Genomic DNA, 21180 nt, shown 5'->3' with positions numbered 1-21180 from the left:
CACACACACACACACACACACACACACACACACACACACACACACACACACACACACACACACACACACACACACACACACACAGATGCGTATGTATGCAAGCACACCCACAGAACGTGAGGAACGCAGGAGACACACACCAGAACGACACACGAGCAGGCATTCACATGAACACAAACACAGCGGGCGGGGGTTGTGTGTGGGTGGGCAGGGAGGTGAGGTGGAGTATGGTTAGAAGCAGCACTTATTAAACACAAGTAAGGGGGAGGGGGAGAAGGAGGGGTTGGGGGAGAGAGGAGAAACACTAGAGGAAGAACAGAGGAAGGAGACACAAAAAGAGAGACAGAAACACGTAATAGCAAAAGGACACGAACAAAGAAGGAGAGTTGGTCTCTTTTAGCTGCAAATATTGCTTTATTGTGGTTTCACAAAAAGATCACAAACAACAATCAAAGGCTGACTGTGTTTGTGTGCGCCGCCTTCTTTTTCTGTAAAATCTACCTGACAGAAAGGAACAGAGCACGGGAGACCAACTCTGACGAACACATTTCTATTGGCTGAGACAGACTGAACACACAAAGACACAAATGATGTAGATAAAGTGAGACAGAAAAGTGCAAAGCAATAAAACCCAGAAATTTACAACACGAGGACAGACTGATATTCCCCTCTCTTGTGGGCTTACGTATCGGAAGAAACATTATTCACACAGTTAATAGAGCTTGGGGACAAAAATAAAATGAACTCCAGTCAAATTGTTCTTATAAATTCTCTCTCAGTGAATAAATATCACCGTTTGGTTGTCAGAAAATTTGCGTTTTGGGTTTTTCTGTAGTATCTGTCAAATTTTCATCTTTTGTGAAGCCCAATGCATCAATGTTTATTACAAAGTGCTACATACGAGGGTGGATGGAAAAGTTCAGAGACGGCTCCTGTTATGCAGCGGGAAGCTACAACTTTAATATACAAGTATTCCAAGATTCATCGCTTGATCAACATCAGTATCTGACCTCGCTCTCTCTCTCTCTCTCTCTAAAACAAACTGCATCAATTTTGATATTTAATTACTTTTGTTTTTTGCCAAATATTGACTGATTCCTGCAATTTAAATGTGAACAGTTGCAGGTTTTGACAGTAAACTGAATGAGGTGATATTAGGCCGAAATGAAACTGTTCACCATCATCTTATTGAATAACCACACTGACCTCTGAGTGCAAGCTCAAGCTTTTCTAGATTCGACCAGTCTCGTGATTTTTGCCTGTCAAGTGCCTGATCTTTCCCTCCCTAATCCTCGCTGGTTTTATTTCAACTGCGCACAATCTAAACTTTTTAGGTTAATTTATATACCCTAAAGTTTTCTGTAAAAAAAAAAAAAAAAAAAAAAGAATGAACTTTGTTCTTTTCCTGAACCCTCTGTTAATCAGCAAGGTTGCTACGGGCTACAAAGCTGTGCACATTACTGACAGCTCTAACTTGACTTTACACACACACACACACACACACACACACACACACACACACACACACACACACACACACACACACACACACACACACACACACACACACACACACACACACACACAGTAAGGGACATCGCAGAGTGGTACCACAGAGAGACAGAGCGATATCTCAAGAGAGAGCAGAAGAATGAGCAATGAGAGAAAGAGGGACATTTACAGAGGTCGACCGACAGCTGCTAATTACACAGAAAACAAACAACATAGCTGAGAGTAACACACACACTCTTTCTGACAGAGATTAGCGCGGCTGGTGATGGAAAAATAACTGCATTCACTGGACAGCCCAGTGTGTGGCAAGAGCTTGAGCACACACTTTGTGTGACATGTATGCCTGAACTTGTGTGTGTGTGTGTGTGTGTGTGGTTACTCCATGCGTGTGTGGATTTTTTTTGTGTATTTGTAAGCCTATTAGGAGGCGAGTACAGGGACCATATAGCGCCACTAAGAGTTAATATTCCATCACAAGTCTTTCTAATCTCCTTAGAAAGAGAGTGCAGAAAAAGAAAGAAATAAGAAGTAAGATTAATATAAAGACAAGAAAGGGGGGGAGAAAAAAAAAAAAGAAAAAGGAAGCTGGAATAAAGCAAAGACAGGAGGTGTGAGGAAAATGTGAGTGACTTCGAGTCCAGAGGGACAAGAGCTCAGACGCAGATAAAAGACGACCAAATTAAGAAAATGAGAAAAGGGCAGAAAGGGAAAAAAAAAAAAAAAAAAGAGGGAGGGAGGGAGGGTCGGGGTGGGGTGAGGTGTAACAAGTATAAAAGCCCAAAACTTCAAGCATTAATGATGGAATAAAACAAAGTAACTTTAAAAATCAAAGCAGATGACAACCACTAAGTTAGCAGAGCCTACCATAGCTAACAGATCCACAGTACTAACAGAGCAATGCCGTCTCAAATGACCACTTCGTCACCATGCAGTGCTTCGCCAACGGTGAATGTTAACAGGAATAAGATCCGTTTGACTAAACTGGTCAGATTTTACAGCCTGAACATGAATTCAGGTTCATTTCTGGTGCTGTAAGGTGGTGCGCTACATCGGTAACAAGAGGGTCGTTTGAGACTGATACATGAACATGTAATAAAGCAGTATGAACCATGACCATGAACACGGCATCGTAGTGGGGATTATGGTTTGGCTGTAATGCTTATGGAAAAAAAAAAAAAAAAAAAAAAAAGCACACAAAGCATATGGCTGGTTAAGCATGAGTGATGTGCGCCCAGTAGCATGTGTGGACACGTATGAGCTGGGTAACACCAGACGTTAGCGCGCGCAGGAATTCACACCGCCGACGTTAACGGGAAGTTACAATTATGGGCGCAGATGTATTTTTCATTTATATGTATATATATGTTTAACATATTTATATGAAGTTATATTTTATATGAAGTTTATATACATTTTTTTTTTTTTTTTCCAGACTGGATTTGTTTAAAGTGTCTGAAGGAGAAAGTAGAGCTGGAAGGATCAAATTCATTGAGGAAGGATGAAATGAGAAAAGGGAGGAAATATCCGACTCCACAATCCAGGGAAAGAGAAGAAAAACCTGACCTCTGGCTAAACAAAATGGCAGACTTTTCAGTTATTTGACTTTTAGAAAATAAATCCAACAAATCCCTCTTTTAGCTATTGATTACAGTAGTTTTATTGTTAATGTTGTACTTTTGCACCTGCTTATAAATGTAACAATTGCTCGCTGGTTTGAAAAATAATGTTTAATTTACTGTGATACTTGGGGAAGTTTGAAATAAAAGGAAGTTTTTTTTTTACCAGGAGGAAAGAATTGAAAGAAATGTTGGAGTCTGGGAATCTGGGTTTCTGTGTGTCATAGTTTTCAAACCTGCATGTGTGAGTGCATGCGTCCGTGTGCACCGAACCCTCCTCTGCCTTGACTGGCCGGCCTCCATCGGACCATCGTGAGTAATCTGTAATCTACTGGAGGTTTGGCCTATATTCTTGAGAGAGAGAGCCTGATTTCCATGTCCAGGAGGGCTCACCCTGCCCTGGGGGAGGGCCGAGGGTCTCCCCGAGCCAGCTGGCAGAGCTCTGGAGAGTACCAGCCAAGGTCTGCGATTCAGTCACCGAGACAGCTGTGGCACTTTTCATTCACAAACCATGGTGAGTGTGTTTGTATTATGTGTGCATTGGTGAGGAAGCAGCGCTGCCTCACAGCAACTAGTTGGGTTGTCAATGACGACAAAGAGCGTATGAGAGAACGACTGTACGTGGGTGTATTTGCCCTCGTCTTTGAAAAAGTCTCTCATTTGTGATTGTGTGTACTTCCAGTGTGTGTCTGTGTACCTGTCCTTGCCGTTCTGGATGCCCTGGCCGAGCGTGGCTCTCTCAGTCAGAGGAGAGTTCCGACTGCGACCGGTACCGGTGGACAGGATGCTATTCTGCAGGGAGAGCGCAACGAAATAAAAAATGTCAGAAGCAGTGAAATGATTGAAGGCTGGGGGAATGACATGAAAGGTGCCCTGGTATTCCTCCAACAGCCTCCAGCGAGCTCTCCAATCAGCAGGGCAGAGTGACTGAAATTACCAAACATTAATTAAATCTTCACTTAATTAGCCCTTCAGAGAATTTCCTGTGACAGTGTTTTCCTGCAGCTTGTTAAAAATTATCTGCAAATCACAATACAATTTTTTTTTTTTTTTTTATGAGCCAGAATTCATTAGTGTTAAACTCTGAAAAGATGCACTGAACATGGAGGAAGTTTAGCTGTGACTCCACTGAGAACGGACTCCTGGCAGCGTTTACCAGACGCCTGACTGTGGCAGACGTGTACAGCACCACCTGGCTTATCGTGCTCATTAAACGGCGCGTAGCAACAACTTGTTCCATCCTGTACGTCATTTTTTTTTTAAACAAGAACAAACCGAACGATGTTAAAAAAAAAAAAAGGCAATTAATGACCGATTTGGTGTTCCTTAGAAAACCACTGAATTACTTTTCGCTGCTTCAGTGTCCGGGTCCTGTTAATGTTCATGCTGGCTCACTGTCCCACTGTCATGGATTGCTGAGACACCTGAACAGAACGACTACATCACCTGTGCTTTTTCTACTACAACATGTCTAAATGTCAGCTGTCAAACAGGTCCGATAGTTTTCCCGACACACCAAAATAAAAACTTTGTGACTTGGTGTGTATGATGATGCACAAACTGAACAAATCTAATAGACATGGCATCACTGAACAATAACACAATAAAACAGACGTGCAACGGCATCTACCCGAGATAACCTTGAACATGCTGCACACTTCCACTTTCCTATATCACAACAGACCTCTATAGTTTAACGGCCATTTCTTTTTATTGAGTTTAATTATTAACTAGCGTTTGATTTGAACTTTGGACCACACATGTTGATTTTAACTGCCAGAATGAGTTTCCTTTTGAATTTATCTGAAACTTTCCAGGAGATGTTTTTTCACAAAGGGGAAGCTGTTTGTTAACTATATAATATTCAAAGTGTATTTGTGTGTCTGTACCACGCCACACTGCTGCACCCGTTTTGTTTTTTTGATCGAACGTGAGTGTTGTAAACATGATGACAGAGGTGTGAGTGTGAGGTCTCACAGTGGAGGGCGTGGCGCTCTTCTTGCGGTCAGTCGAGGCCAGAGGGCTGGCCGGCACCTTGGTAGTGGAGCTGCCTGAGGAACCTTTCCTCCCAGAATCCTCCGCTGTAGACCTGTTGTCTGCCTGACCTCCCCTCTTGGAGTAGGAGGAGCCTAGAAAGAGAGGAGAGTTCATCAGACAGACTCTCCTTCTGCTCTGCTTCTCGTTTTTGTTGCTTTTCCTTTCATCACTCTCCTCAGTCTGACAACTTTCTTTCTTTCAATCTGCTGTAGCAACGCTCAACACTCAAAATGAATCTTCTACTGCCTCCACTTCACCTTCTCTCCCTTGTTCTTTCTCCACCCCATCTTTCTCACATGAACCTTTAATCCAGCAGGCATCATGTCCACCCTGCTCCACACATCTCCATTACTCTTTAGTCCAATATCCGCTGAACCTCTCATTCTTCTACAATATTCTACAAGTGTCTAGAAAATAAATGCTCTTTTAAAAGCAATACAGTATGCACTAAAAGCACAGTATTTTCTACTTAAACTTCTCTATTCACAGCCACTGTCTTTCCATTGTTCAGCTTCCCTCACCTTGGTCGGTGGCTCTGCGGTTCTGTGGCTTCTGGTTCGACGACACACTGCGCTGTACCTTAGAGAGGCAAGATGGACACGGGTCAGTGCAGGATACTTCAAATCTCGGTGTTAACAAACAGGTTGAGGTCTAAGTATGGGAGCCCAGACCTTTGTTTGGAGCCACTCTTCATCTATAGAGCTGTTCAAACACCAAAAACATTCAAAAGAAAGGCGGTTTTGCTGTACGTTGTGTTGGCCTATGGTCATGAAGCTAAAAATATTTTTTGGTAAGAACAGATGACCAATTCAGTGTTCTTGTGTCACTGGCTGGAGGTGGGGAACCTCATTATGCGTTAGCAGTAAACATTATATGTTCTCGTTATACCTTATGAGGCGGGGAGGGAGCATTTATGTTGCTTACATCACTTCCTGGCCGGGGCTTGATGCAACCTTCATCCAGCTGAGGGGAGAAACAGAACCGAGGTCTTAATACAAGTGGTTTGAGTTCAACAAACACAAAGGAGTAAAGACAGAGGTTTTTACAGTCAAATATAGAGATGACAGCAACTTGTATGTTCTGTGGCTTTCAGTACAACGTAGGTATAATATATAATGATGAAGTCATGACTCTAGAAAAGACAGCTGTAACACAACAAGACAACGTTGTACCTCAGAGTTCCTATAGTCCAGAAGCAGGTATGCAGCCATCACATCATTGTACTTCTGGTTCACCAGCGAGTCCTGGATCTCCTCCTGAGAGAATCCCATCTGCAGCATGATGTCTGCACACACAGCAAAGCCACTTTATAATTAGAACGGTGAACTCACTGTATGTCCTCGATTCTCCCAAAAAATAAATCATTCTTGTATGTAACAAGAAAAAAACAACCATCTGTCCTCAGGTGTGTCTGTGTGTGGGAAAAGAGATTTAGTGTTTTTCCTGTTGCTACCTGTCCTCCTGGGGTCCTTATAATCTGGCTGAGGTTCGATGTAGGGTTTGAGTTCTTCCTCCTCGTGGCCGACATTCATCCACCGGTCCCTCATTATCTGCTGCTGGGAGCAACCCAAACAGACAGATACAGGGAGACATGAGTTGTCAATAAGGATAAAAGGGCAGAGGGGAGAAGGGGAAGGAGTAGGAAAGGTAAAGAGAGGAGGAGACTATTACTATTTATTCTGTTACTTATTTGACTTACGTTTACCTTGTTTTTCCTACTGTCAACATGAAAATAAATCTCCCTTAAGGACAGAAGTAGGAGTATGTCAATTAAGATATTACACTCAATAATATATTTGAAAATAAACATCTCCAGATAAGCTACCTTATTATTCATCATCCTCAGACATGAAAACAAAGACAATCAACATAGACATGAATTAAAACAGCTTGTATCAGAAAAAAAAGCACTGAAGCAGGTGTGATCACATGACTCATTTCAGACACGACAGTAGCTGTTTTAACATGACAAGCAAAGGTAATAAAAAAAAAAAAAAAAAAAAAAAAAAAAAAAAGCATTATCTCATTAAGGGGACGCACATAACAAGGCAAAGAAATGGGAGCAGAAACAGAATTTTCTACTTTCCTGCTATGAAGTAATATTTTCCCTCCAAACAAGTGACCATCCATCTAAATTTAGTGCAACCAAATTTAGTCACTCTTAAATCCTAATGTAGCAGGTATTTACTATGCCTTTAAAAAGCACTTTACACTTCAGCAACAAACTCGCATATGGCTGGTAAAACAAGTCCAAGTTTACAGAACTGCATGTGCAGCACAAATCATTATATTCCTAAATAGATGGCTGGTCTGGCAACAGGGTGTCAGGATGTCTGTTTAAGGGACTGAACTGATTTGATTTTACAGTAAAAATAATACAACAGCGGCGATCAACAGTGCGTCCTGTCGGTATGTGGTGTTTTGTGTGTCGGTGCAGTGCAGTGTACCTCGAGGCTGCCTCTTTTGGAAGGGTTCAGGATGAGGAACTTTTTGAGCAGGTTCTCACAGTCGGTGGACATATAGAAAGGAATCCTGTATTTACCCCGCAGCACGCGCTCTCGCAGTTCCTGCAGATGGACGAAGCGCATGGAGAGTCAATGGTAGGCTCCCAATAGCCACCTCCAAACATACAGAAGCTCACACCCCGTTTCTCTCAGAGATTGAAGATTGTCAAAGGAAAGAAACTGGACTATTCCACATAGCTAGTTATTTTCGTCAATTTTCATTCATGCGTTTGTGTGAATGTTGGAAATTTTCTGTCTCATCTGCATTCTGCTATTTGAGTTCAATCTGATACGGTTGGAATTGGCCAAGCTACATATTAGCTGCACCCACACGTGAATTATACTTTTGTTAAACAAGTACCACATTCACCCCGGCAAAAGCTGGTTAGCATTTCAAAAAGCTACTATTTATACACAGCTGTCGCATAGCATGTGGATGATATACGTAACGTAACATAACTTTTATACACTATTGATTATGCTGATATTTGATTCTTTAAGTCACCAACCACAAATAAACATCAAAATTGAACAGTGCTCCAGTGAACTTAATAAACTTATCGAACTGTCATTCAGACACTGAAGAGGCTAAAGCATGTAGTAACAGTTGTAAATAGGACCCTTATGTATAAAACAAGCTTTCACAGAGCTTATTGTCAGGCATTGCTTTTTCACAAAACTCGAGGCAAATCAAGTACTTGACACTATCTGAGTTTGTAAACTGTAATAGTTCAACAAACTAAAAAAGGGAACACGTTATTACAGCGACAATCCAGCGCAGCTAAAGGAGTGAAATCAGCAGAAAGTGAAGCTTTTGTCTATTGAATAAATAGTAAAAGCAGTAATGCAGTTCTTAAGCATACAGCAGGAGGAAGTGCAAAGGTGTATTCAATAAGCACAGATTATGTTTCGCAGGCATGTTAAAATCAATACCATCACATTCAATGTCACCCACCCAAAATGTGTCTGCACTTCCACAGTGAGTCATCTGGGAACAGACTGACTGCACGGTGTGATAAGTGGTGTGAATGATTGTGGGTAGCTACAGTTCACAGAAAGTGTTAAATCTCTTGTTTAAATTTTTTTTTTTACAAAGTACCAGGTATCTGTGTGTTTGGTGCATCACATCACCAAATACACATTTAAAAACTCAATACTTGGACTGGCACTTCACACATAATAACTTGACACATTCCCCCTTTCTTGAGTTCAGTTTCTGCATTCTGTTGGGCAGAAAGAACCAAAACCAGCATGACAACTACTACAACCGCCCACAGAATACAGACATACACTTACGTAATACACAAGCACACACACACAAGCACACTCTCCTGTTCCCGACCTTGAGGTTTTGTCCATCAAAGGGCAGCGAGCCGCTGACCAGTGTGTAGAGGATCACTCCCAGGCTCCAGACATCCACCTCAGGCCCGTCGTACTTCTTGCCCTGGAAGAGCTCCGGGGCTGCGTAGGGCGGGGAGCCGCAGAAAGTGTCCAGCTTGTTCCCCAGAGTGAACTCATTACTGAAGCCGAAGTCCGCTATCTTAATGTTCATGTCGGCGTCCAGCAGCAGGTTCTCTGCCTGCAGACAGACAGCGCGTGTGGGGCAGAGGAGAGACAGAAAGACAGATTTATGAAGTACGGAGGAGGAGGATGGAACAGGAAGACGAATATAGAGGACAAAAGGAAACACCATTAAAAAGAAGGGATTTATGTGTTTTTCTGAATACTCCATGTGCCAAGAAATTAAAATACTCAAGATTTGCTTTGCTTCATATCGTAATGTGATATTTTATTTCTGCTCATGTGGAACTTGATTTTTTTACTTTCCTCCTTCCACACACAGATCAGAGCTACAGAAAGTTTAAAGGTAGGTTGAACAGCTGAAACAGAGAGATTGACAAATAGGCCAGTCTGCCATGCAGTGTCGGTGTGACAAAGATTTTCTCTGACATGCAAATGAGTGTGAAGATAACATATTTCATCCTGTTATACAGACAGTTGTCTAAAACACCCTTCTTTGGGGGGAAAACTGCTGAATGAGAACGAGGGCTTTCAGAGTCTGGGGCCTGCAAGCCACACACAATGCGCAAAGTGAAATACCACAGTATTTTCCGATGTGTGTGTGTGTGTGTGTGTGTGTGTGTGTGTGTTTGTATCTTTAAGTCTAAAGTGAGCCAGTGAGCAAGGAGGCAGGGGTTGCCTAGCAACAGGTGCGCTCTCCTTTTCACTTGCTCTGAATACTCTGCAGCTTCTGTGTGTTGGAGTGTGTGTGTGTGTGTGTGTGTGGAGAGTGTGTATGCACAACACTGACATCATCTCTAACCTCTGATCTGCAAAATAAATGAACACCAGCTTTTACATTTTGTGTTGACATTAATCTTCTTTGACTCATTAACATAAAAATGACTTAAATTGTTCAAAACAACAAAATAAAACTCTTTGATGTTTTTTTCTTTTTCAGAAAGAAAAACCACAGGCTAAGCAGAAACAGCAGTATAAACCATATATAGAACATGATGGCAGTGATACTGAGGTTTTCATCCTGGGACCCAAACAGAGTAATTTTAGTCCCCATGTGAAATGCACACTCATCAAAAAAATTGCTCTTGCAGTGTGGACCCAATGGAGCTAAGCCTGTGCTGGATTTTACATCACAATCCCCAGATCAACAGTGATTAGGATAATGTGCAGGATGGTACACATCACAATAATGAAAACTGTATGTCCACCAGGAACCTCGAATTTCTCCTGCAGCCTGTTTTTGTAAATGACAACCATCATTACTTGCTAAATATGTAAAAAAAAAAATTCATTTATACTTTCAGAAGCACTGAAAATGTATATTAAAGAGGACAAAAACAAGCACGGGTGAAAAAAAAAACCCTACTTTGAATGGTAAGTTTCTGCCCGGTTACTGTAAGAGTAATCATGATAATGTCTTGTCTGCAGGTCTTCCTGCTGCTACAATAAGAGGATTTACAACTCATAATGCTTATAAATCAAAATGACCTGGAAACACTGGATCTGTGAATGAATGCCGCGTTTCATTTTTGGAACCTCGCAATGTGAATTCACTCGAAACAAAACAAACAAATAGACAGAAGATCCAACATAACAGGATAACTGCTTAAAGATGTAAGTGTGTGTGTACGGGTGCAAAGGTGTGTGTTTAAGCCACAGCTCTCAAAGAATCATCTTTGTGATTAACCTCGGGGTCGCCTGTTCGTGGTGGCAGGATTTCATCTCAAAAAGACAAATCATATGAAAAGTAATGTGCAATGACAGAGAAGAGTCTGTGCTGTGGGAATAACAAAAAGATCAATAAATGAAATCACAAGAAGATCGCAAGATATTAGGCAGAAAACCCCCCAAAACGGCTTCTATTAAAACGTCAGCAAATAAAAGAGGGATGATGGATGAGATGCTCCAAGAAAAACCGATGAGCACTTTTCATTCAGTGCCTCGCGAGTGCTCGTGAACCTTATGAAGCTACCTGTGAATTCTGCTTGAACACATTCAGGACCAGTGACAGCACACCTGAATAACAGGACTGGGTGGGATATCAAGCAGCGATATGCTGGAATGACCCAGAGGCTAGAAAATGCTGAGTCGTAAAAAGTTTTTTTTTGTAATTGCTGGTATTTCGTGGCTCCTCCTTGTCGTTGGCTGTCAATCATCATTCAGTTCATTCAATAACTCAGAAATGTCATCGCTGGACAAACGATGTGTCTGAATAATTTTTCCCTGTATTATCTCAAAAATGTTTCCACGGGTGTAAAACCACGTTCTCTACATATTCTTTAGTTTCCTACGTCTCCGTCTCACCACAATAAGAGCAACCGTCTCTCCTAATATGCGCATGTGATTAATACGTGCCTTTCAGTCATACTAAAATAAACGCGCAACTACTTCTCCTATTTCTACTTTCAGGTTTAGCAAATATCGTTGCGGGTGCAAAATGTTTCTATTGACATTTCCCCTTCTAGTATTTTGCACATTCAGGTAGAAAAGCACAACATTACATATTCATTCAGGCAAACACGCTCAACGGACAACGTGTGTTAAATTGCACATTTAAAAGACTCAATCCTCACTTCACATCATTAGTAGATCAGCTTGGACATTTTTTTGCGACTGGTTTAGAGTTTGCAGGCGATTTTACACACGCACACCTTTAGTAAATCAGGCCCACAGAGTAATACAATAATGTGTCTCACCTTGAGGTCTCTGTGTACTATACACTTCTGATGGCAATACTGCACCGCTGACACAATCTGGAGAGTGACAAAGAGAGAAAAGAGGGACACGTCACAGAGGATGATGAGATGGAAGAGTTAGACAGGGAAGGAAAACACTCTTCATTAGGATTTCATCAGCAAGCAATCACGAGGAGATGCTTTTCTAAGCAGTTTAATTAATGTTAATTCAACACAGGCCTACTGTAGTCACAAAAACAAAGTGCATTCTCTGACAACTTGATGTGTGTATATAGTTTCTGTAGCATACAACAATATGTAATCCCTTCCATTGATAATAAGTATTTCATTCGAACATTTTATTGTGAAGGCCACATTTTCCACAAACCCCGCCACTCCCGGTTTTTCCGGTTTCCTCTGGTGCAGAGTTTGTTTTGGTGAGGAGATGAAAGGAGGAGAGCCGTACTGACTATAAATACCGAGTTATATCTGTTAATAAAGTGAGTTTTGTCTGAACTTTCTGCTGACGGCATTTTTTTCGCGTGAATTTAATAAAAATGCAAGCTCCCGCAAATATTGCAAACTTTGCTTGATTCCGTGTTAATTATTGCGAGCGCAAGATAGCGATTTCCTGGAGGGACTGATTAATCTTCAAAGGCAGACAGCTGTACACAAGAGTTACACCACTAATCTCAGTCCAACTTGCCTTACCAAAACAAATACAACACATACAGTAGTGTGTAAAAATTACACTCAGACAGACATTTCCTTCCAACACACACCTGTCTGAATTTGGCACGGGCTTCTTTCTCCTTCATCCTGCCATGGGCCACCAAGTAATCAAAGACCTCTCCTGGGAGAGCAGAGAAAAAGAAGGGGAGCTGATTTAGTGTTGGAACCTGATACTTGTCTCCTTACAGCCAGAATAAGGGGTCAATGGGACACTGAACTAAACATTGTGCTGTAAGAACTCAAGTAGGAGCATAGTCATTATCTTAAGGATCTGTTTTGATTGTAGACTTTACTTGAAATAACACAGTAATAATAATATGTTATTATACCATGACTTTATGTTTTATGGGTAAATGAATACAGCACTGTTCTTGATTTTATACTTGTTTATAAAATGACAGGTACTGTGGAGTTATTTATACATTCACAGAGGCACTACATTTCAATATAAAGAGGATGGTGGTGCTCAATAAGAAAACGATAAAGACATGATGTGAAAACAAGAGATCTCTGCTTACAACCCTAGTTTTAAAAGCTTATTTATACATTTCTGTTTGTTGGGGACCATTAACCTATTATCTAACCTACAGAGTGTCGAGCTTCAGGGGGAATCATTTCACAGGGCACTTACCTCCACTGGCGTACTCCATTACCAGGTACAAAGTCTTCTCTGTCTCTATCACCTCAAAGAGCTTGACTGCAGGTGGAGAGAGAAAGGCAGAGAGAAAGAGGATTGGAGGGGGAGGGAAAAGTAAAGTGCAGATGGGACATGAGAGAAAGAAAAGAAAAAAGAAAAAAAAAAAAAGAGAGGAGCAGTCAAAGTAAGAGTTGACCAAGAAAAAGACAGCAAGAGTGACAGTATAAAATGAAGACAAAAAACAGGATTAATAGTATTTTTGTTGAATACATGACCCTGAAAAAACAATCAATTCCAGTAACTCATTGAGTGATGAGAGAGCTGAATTTTTTTTTTAGTGTGCCTCACCTATGTTGGGATGATTCAACATCTTCATGATCCTCACCTCCCGAAAAAGCTGCGAGAATCAAGCAACACAGGGTGATGTTTCAAATATGCTATCAGAGTGTAGAGTGAAATTGATATTATATATATATATCCATTTTTTTTTTTATTGATATAGTTAGATTTTGTGCCTTTGACCAAATAACAGGGAGGGATAAGAGAAAAATAAATCAGTTCAGCAGTACCCTATTTGTATAATTGAACAGAGTCCAGAGTCAATGTTTGTGGTGGATAAAATGACACTGAAAACATCCACTTCCTGTTTATGAACATGAGTCAAAAAAAATAAACATGGTTAGTGATGGCATAAAAGCAGAGATTTCAGCAATTCTGGTTTCAATCGCAGGTCTGGTGCAATTTAGGATTCCAGTATAACAAACATGAGAAGTCAAAATAATGCATACAGGTTTCTGTGATGAAAGCATGAGGATGTGCTCTCCACTCACTGGGAATTTATTTTCTCTGTGAGACAGCAGATGAACTTAAACTGGGCTTACTGGATCGGTTTTGGGCCGATAAAGTCTTTAAACAGACAAAAACCTGCCAAACAAGGAGCATCAAAGTTTCCAACTTAAATGCAACACCGCTCTTTTAAAGTAGCAGCTCAGTCTGTCATATCTGCTCTGGTACAAATATTCGTGTGTATCCCAAAAGACATTTGCTAAAGTAATGTAAACCACTTTTTCCAACATCACTTTATATTTGGGACCAATGCCAAGCTTTATATCAAAATTTTAATGCTGAATTTATGCTTATCTTAACTTTGAGGAAAGCCCGTGCCAGCTACACACGTCAAGTGTAAGGCTGTGAAGCTACTTAATAACCCCTTAAAACACAACCACAGATCCACTTTCTTTTTACTTTCAAAGGTCAGAAAACAGGCAGTAAATGTCTCTTTTTGACCCGCACTGATCGACTGAGCAGTTGAACTTGATATTAATATAATCGTCAATGATCCAGATTTCTCTGGGTGCTCTGTTCCTTCAAGAGAAAGTACACAGTGAATTTATTTTGAGTCTAATCCACATACACTAACCGGCCGCTGTTAACATTCACTGGGACACCAAATGTGCGTTCATCTGCAGTGGAAAACAGTCTGACACAAATGCACTAATTACACCTCTTCATGTAACATTTGACAGCTGGGCTGTTTCACTGAGCTTATTTTTTTTATATATTTTGGCCAGTTTTTTTTTTTTAAGATTTTCAGTGTAGATGAGTGAACTTTGAGGGAAAAGCATCGTAGATTTTGCTCCCACCACTGTACAGTAAAAAAACAAGACTAGGTGAAAACCAAGTGTACGGCTGTGAGTGAAACACTACGAGGCTTTTAATTTGAAATCAGGGCTTTTGATTGGGAGCGGACTGTGATGCTAAAGAGGGAACTGAGCCGGCAGGTCGGCCTGCAGCCTCTACTTCACCTATGGACATGCTCGTGTTTCACCGGGACAAGCCGGAGGACGTTGCGGGGAACAGGGATGTCTGCGGTTCTCTGCTTTCCTTACTGCCACGAGATGAGCTATTAATTGGAAACGCAGAGTCGTGGCGATCGGCTGACCAACATAGTAACTGAGATCACTCGGTCAGCGACAGACATTCGCGTTTATAGGGCAGAATAACGAGAAGCAACTCTCTAAAGACCCGATCAAGTATTATATTGAGACTTCCCTGCTAATTCTGGCCCTCGTGCACATGCCACATGCGTCTCAACACTCCACATAAGGGTGTGCGAACGTTCGCATTTGTCGCTGGCTTTATGTTTCGGCCCCGTCAGTGACTTCGCTTTGTCTTAACATTTTCTTGTCGAGTCTGCATTTACGCACGCGTGTGTATTCTATGCCTTGTGCCTGTGGACGCGTGATTGTCTGGTGTGTGCGTTCAGTCTGCGAGCATACAGGGTTAGACAGTGTGCGTGTCAGTGGACAGACCCCACCCTGCCACGATCAAAGGAAGTAATTGCAGCTTGTTTCCTGTAATTAAAACTCTCTCTGAGAACTAGACCACTTCAGAAAGACACAGAGAGAGAGAAAGAGAGCGAGACATGGGGCACGAAAGTGACTTGAAAATGAGAATGAGAGAGAGAGAGTTAAAGAGACCCACCTTCTGCAAACTGGAGGAGTTGAGCTGTGTCTTATCGATGATCTTTACAGCCACCTAAATGCAAAACAAAAACGTGTTCATGTATTATGACACTTAATTAATTTATTACACTTGCTGTATGGGTTTGACGCATCTTTGTCGCACAAACCTGCCCATCCACAGTTTGTGATAGGACAGCACACACACTGCTATCTTTCTGGACACATCGCACACATACACACACACACACACACACACACAGCGACACAATCTCGTGGCATTAAGTGATAAACACACAATCACAGCAGGTGACAGTTGCATAATAGGACAGAATACAGAGACAGACACACACAGACAGCTGAAGCATGTTTTTTACCTCGGCCATATTGAGGTCTACAGTTCATAATCCAAAAGTTGTTACCAGCAAAGGAGACCGAGAACGGTAAAAACAGAGAGGGAATGAAAGAGAAACAAGACAGGAGCTGGGAAAAATAAAAATAGAAAAACGAAACAGACAGATGGGAGGGATTCAAAGTGAGAGCTGTAGAGAAAAGGAGATGAAACAGAACGAGAGAAGAGAGAGCACGAAGGGAGGGAAACAAAGAATTATCTCTTAGCAAGGACTCAGAAAGGGGAGATCGACTTAACTCTCGGATTTCTGTCTTTTACTCTGTCAACCAACTTCTTTCTCTCACCCCTTGTCTGACTCTTTCATGTCCTCTGACTCTCCCTTGTTGTCTTTGAGCGTGTTTGTGTGCGTGTGTGCGTGTGTGGGTGTGTGTGGGTGTGTGGGTGTGTGCGTGTGGGTGCGTGTGTGCGTTCCAGCGAGTCACATGGAGTGTTATCAGGGTGTCGGGCATAGGAGCTGTCACACATTGACAGAGGCAGCCCACCCTTCCCTCTTTCTCCCTCACATGTAGCAGACGGAGAGTTGACTTGACTGGGCATCAGACATGGCCCAGCATGGGCTCACTGCAGACACAGCTTTTCCCTTAAAGGTACAGATCACTAAGTTACATCACATCTGGAATTCACAGTAAGCCGGACACATTTAGGCTTCTCTATTCAGGCTGACAATGGTGATCTAATCTGCTGCAGCAGATGTACCATCTCCAAAGCCGTGCAAGCCTGAGATCAGACCAAGCCCACTGGGTATCACAGCATGAACCCTCCCCTATCCTTAGCAACCAGGAAGCCAGATTACTATTTAGACATCAGACAAACATTTAGTGTTTTTCTACTTTTTTTTCCCATCTAAACTAATTAAAAACATATGGGCTTCTTTTCTACTCCGAAAAGGTTTGGGAGATGAAACAGGCACGGGCTAAAAAAAAAAAAAAAAACAAACTCATCCGGTTTCCTCAAGATTTTCTGAGCACTGGATTTTTTTTTTTTTTAAATAAAGAGTCAATGGCAAAAGCATTTGTCCAGAATGTGACTGAAGGAGCTAAAAATAAAAGCCTCAAGTTCAAAAAGTCAAGACAACTCTGAAAGAGGAACCACAGGATAAGATTAAAGCCTGTGTGTGTGTGCGTGCGGGCCTACCTCTTTTCCGGTGAGGACGTGTCGTGCCAGTTTGACCTTCGCAAAGTTGCCTTTGCCGATGGTTTTCAGTAACCGATAGTTACCAATATGCGGCTGGTCATCTGATGTGGTCGTGGAAACGGAGTTCCGACATCGCGGCATGCTGGAGCGGCCAGATGATGACTTGGGCTCCTGGAAAGAGAGAAGGCGATATGTAATCGTAAGAAAGCTTTGATGACGCGTAGGCGGAAAGTAACAAAGAGACGGGAGAAACGTGATGGAACGGTGCTTTTATTCAAGCTGTGCCAAACATGTATGGCGCACAAAATTACAGGATATTTAAAGCTTAGAAAGACAGATACCATTTAAACTTACGTTAGCCACCATTTCATTCATTCAATAAAGGCAGAAAAACAACAACAACTATCAACAACGTGTAATAATAAATTTAAATTGGGTAACTACGTAGAGCAGGGGTGTCTAATCTTTTTCTCTCCGAGAGCTGCTCATGTTTAGGAACATTTATTCACATAGCTGAGCTCCACGCAAACCATCTGAATAAGCTGCTTTTATGTGAACAATAAGAAAATAACACTCAACACATTTTGGATCGCAGCAGCTTAAATTCAACAGCATGCGCGTGCTTTTTTCTGTATGCATTTCTTTAGGTTTTTAACTGTGTATTCAGTGAGGCTATTCCACATTATAAAGGCCTAAATGCCTTCAGTTCTTATTGTACGTTTGGAGCTTTAAAGATACAGCTGTACTTCTACACAGAAGTGGCGAGATAAAGCTACCAACTTGGACCAGTCAGCCAATATTGATTACATCTTCTATACTTGTGAGATGTAAACGGCTAAATAAAAATGAGTGGGCTGCACTTGGATAAGGTAAAAAACATTTTTATTTCTCAACCAACTGAGAGAAAAAACAGCACATTTATAGCTGTATTTAGATGCTCTCCTTATTTAAGAGTCATATACTTCATTTTTGGAGAAAACAACACAGCTACTGCTTTATTGATACAAAAGCTGTGTTTAAGCAAATGCACTGATTACTAATGTTTTTTCCAACATTTCCTTGTAACATTTTCCTCCCTGTATTTACCATCACACAGCACAGTGCTTAATATTTTGGGTATGTACAGATGTCAGTAAATAGACGAACACTGAAACTATGCACACGGCCAGATAACACCAGCTTCCTTTTAGATATATAGATATACATATGTGCTGCCACTGTGAGCTCAAGTCTCGAATTTCTGACCGTCACTGTGGTTAATGTTTGACACTGCAGTCAGTCATGCCCACACAATATTTATTTACATGCAAGATGATCACATCAGGGTTCAGAGGAATTAAGTATTGTACATCTGCTTTTTAGAAACTGTCTGACTTCAATTCGAAACCACACAACGACGGTATTTTCCTGATGTTTGGTCTTTGCACAGCTTTCGCCAGGCTAAAGTTGTACAAATACATAAATCACTTTAATAGTCTCTTTATATGGTAGTTATGGTGTAAAAATTGCCTCAGTTCAGACAGAAGGTCCTTCAAGTCAAACACATATCCAAAAAAAGAAAACAAAACCTTGCTGTGCTGGCAAGTTTTGCATGGCTGGCAACTGCGATTGGGTTTCAACTCCAGGAAAGGGTCACAGCAATTGTGTGTGTGTGTGTGTGTGTGTGTGTGTGTGTGTGTGTGTGTGTGTGTGTGTGTGTGTGTGTGTGTGTGTGTGTGTGTGTGTGTGTGTGTGTGTGTGTGTGTGTGTGTGAGATCTGAGCGGACAGGTGACAGGGATCAGGGTCAGAAGAGAGGACGACTGGCTCCAGGGTGACGAGAGACACACACACACACACACACACACACACACACACACACACACACACACACACACACACACACACACACACACACACACACACACACACACACACACACACACACACACAGGCTGCGACAGCAACGTCGGCGCACAGATACGAGAATACACACACAAAGGTGCGGGTATGCAGACGTGTGCGCGGACATACACAGAGGCACGAACTGCACACACTCCTTAGAGATTTGACACCAACGAGGGAGACGGTCTGCTGAAATTCACACTGTTGGTGCGACGTGAAGGGGTCCGCACGAATTGTCTCTTTCCTTTGTTCTCTCCCTCTGACACCAACCAGTCACTTTATTCTCCTAATTATCTCCCTCTAGCTTCAACAAATTAGAGGCTCGCTCTCCGTCGCAAATTACCATGCACAGACCACACTTCCCTGCTACCAAATCTTGTGCCATGGGAAACAAGGATAGCCATGATTAATTGACAGTGTTTGTATGTTTCTTGCTCCAGATGGTATGATCTAATGTCTGCATCCCAATCACCCCCCGACGCCCCCCTCCCCCTCCTCCACACACACACAGCCACAGCCACACACAAGGATCCTCATCCTGACAGTGCAGACATGCATAAATTGTAATAGGCCAGATTAAGCTTCAACACAAGCGGGGGAACTGGGATTAAAAACGAATGACAGTTACATTAAACCCAGAGGACAGGGGAAGGGCCTTATGTGGTCTTCTGTGTGTGTGTGTGTGTGTGTGTGTGTGTGTGTGTGTGTGTGTGTGTGTGTGTGTGTGTGTGTGTGGAGGGGGGCGGGGGGCAAAGGATTTTTATTTTTGGAACATGAGGCAGAGGGAGGCAGACAATATGTGAGCACTTTTTGAGACAATGAGACCCAATATGACCCCACAAAGCTGATTTCTCAATGAGCTGAGCTGTCCTCAGAGGTCTGTGTGACCTAACTCCATCTGTCACTTGCTCAGCATTGCATTGATGTCACTGGAGCACTGCGGTCCAAAATAGCACCTACAGGTCATATCTTGCCCTCAACAAAACATCTGTGCCTCTCAGGGGTTTAAAAAAAAAAAAAAAAAAAGTGATGAGCCAACCTAATTGATCTGCTTTGATGGGATTTAAAACTTTGTCAGGGTTACATAATTTTATACTGGCCTGGTTTTGAAGATGCTTGGGAATAGCTATTCCTATCGATAAATATCAAAGAAGTAATGGTAGGCCACTCGGGCTGTGGATTTGCAAGAATCTGCCGACATGATATTTGAAGCCAGGATAGTTTAAAGAAAACAGCACCATATGTAGAAAATAGATAAAGATAAAGTTGACTATTTTTATGCAATCAGAAAAGAGGATTCTGCATTTGAATTCATCACAGTCTCTCTGACACCCAACAGCATAACAAAATGTCATCAATCTCTGAATCTACACTATTCCTTTAAAAATCCAGTGTGTTGAAGAATCGATACAGAATCACACAGGATTATAAACTCAAGTGTATCAACAGTTTCTTACACACCACCAGTAAAGTGCTGTAATAAATGGGTCATGTGTACATCTGAAATCCCATCACGACTTTTTTCCTGCATTTCCAGCTTTATGCAAAAGCCTGATTTCATAAAGCCGACAAGCCTCTCGAAGTCTAAATAGACCAGATCAAAACCGAGTATATGGCCACTGCATTCCAAACACCTGGTATGTGAGAGAGAAATATTAATATGAAAACTCAATCACACATCAGTGGTATGACTTCACTCAGTCACCTATCAGTCCAGACAAAAACAATACGTTTCCACAGCTAACTATCTATACATTTTGAACGCATTTCTGCTGTAGGGTTACTTTAATGCCGGGGTGGGCAATTCATTTTCCCAAAGGGCCTCATGAGAAACTGGGACTGTTGTGGAGGGCTGGACCAATAGGCTGAACTCAATTCTACTCAATATTAATTTGATCTCTTTATGAAAAGCAGTAAATTGTATGGTTTTTATTAGCTGCTACTGGTAGTAGTAGATATTAAAATTAGGCTATTAAAATATGGTGCAAGCATTTTAAAAACGTCAACATTATATCACTTTTTAATCAACATTCACAAAAAAGATTTTGAAAATGAG

General features: G+C 41.7%; 1 protein-coding gene across 8 annotated transcripts in view; it reads right to left on the bottom strand.

Moving 5' to 3' along the window:
• The window catches only part of mark2b (MAP/microtubule affinity-regulating kinase 2b), a 50604-nt gene that overhangs the window by 14138 nt on the left and 15286 nt on the right, over positions 1–21180 (bottom strand). For 5 of the 8 annotated variants that reach the window (XM_069716987.1, XM_069716990.1, XM_069716991.1 and 2 more), the window contains exons 2-15: positions 17243–17413; positions 15719–15772; positions 13583–13631; positions 13229–13294; positions 12648–12718; positions 11887–11943; positions 9012–9248; positions 7613–7732; positions 6619–6721; positions 6338–6450; positions 6054–6128; positions 5687–5744; positions 5106–5257; positions 3826–3920 (exon numbers count right to left, since the gene is read on the bottom strand). In XM_069716987.1, coding sequence (XP_069573088.1) covers positions 3826–3920; positions 5106–5257; positions 5687–5744; positions 6054–6128; positions 6338–6450; positions 6619–6721; positions 7613–7732; positions 9012–9248; positions 11887–11943; positions 12648–12718; positions 13229–13294; positions 13583–13631; positions 15719–15772; positions 17243–17413 — 1421 coding nt within the window. The remainder of the gene's footprint in view (positions 1–3825; positions 3921–5105; positions 5258–5686; positions 5745–6053; positions 6129–6337; positions 6451–6618; positions 6722–7612; positions 7733–9011; positions 9249–11886; positions 11944–12647; positions 12719–13228; positions 13295–13582; positions 13632–15718; positions 15773–17242; positions 17414–21180) is intronic. The other 3 variants (XM_069716988.1, XM_069716993.1, XM_069716989.1) reach the window with 2 other exon arrangements.

Source organism: Brachyistius frenatus, unplaced genomic scaffold, assembly GCF_029030835.1.
Source record: "Brachyistius frenatus isolate BFR_SWC_R1_liver_20210118 unplaced genomic scaffold, ASM2903083v1 Contig_166, whole genome shotgun sequence".
NCBI classification, from domain to species: domain Eukaryota; kingdom Metazoa; phylum Chordata; class Actinopteri; family Embiotocidae; genus Brachyistius; species Brachyistius frenatus.
Note: the sequence above shows the minus strand (reverse complement) of the source record. Positions and strands in the feature narration are given on the sequence as shown.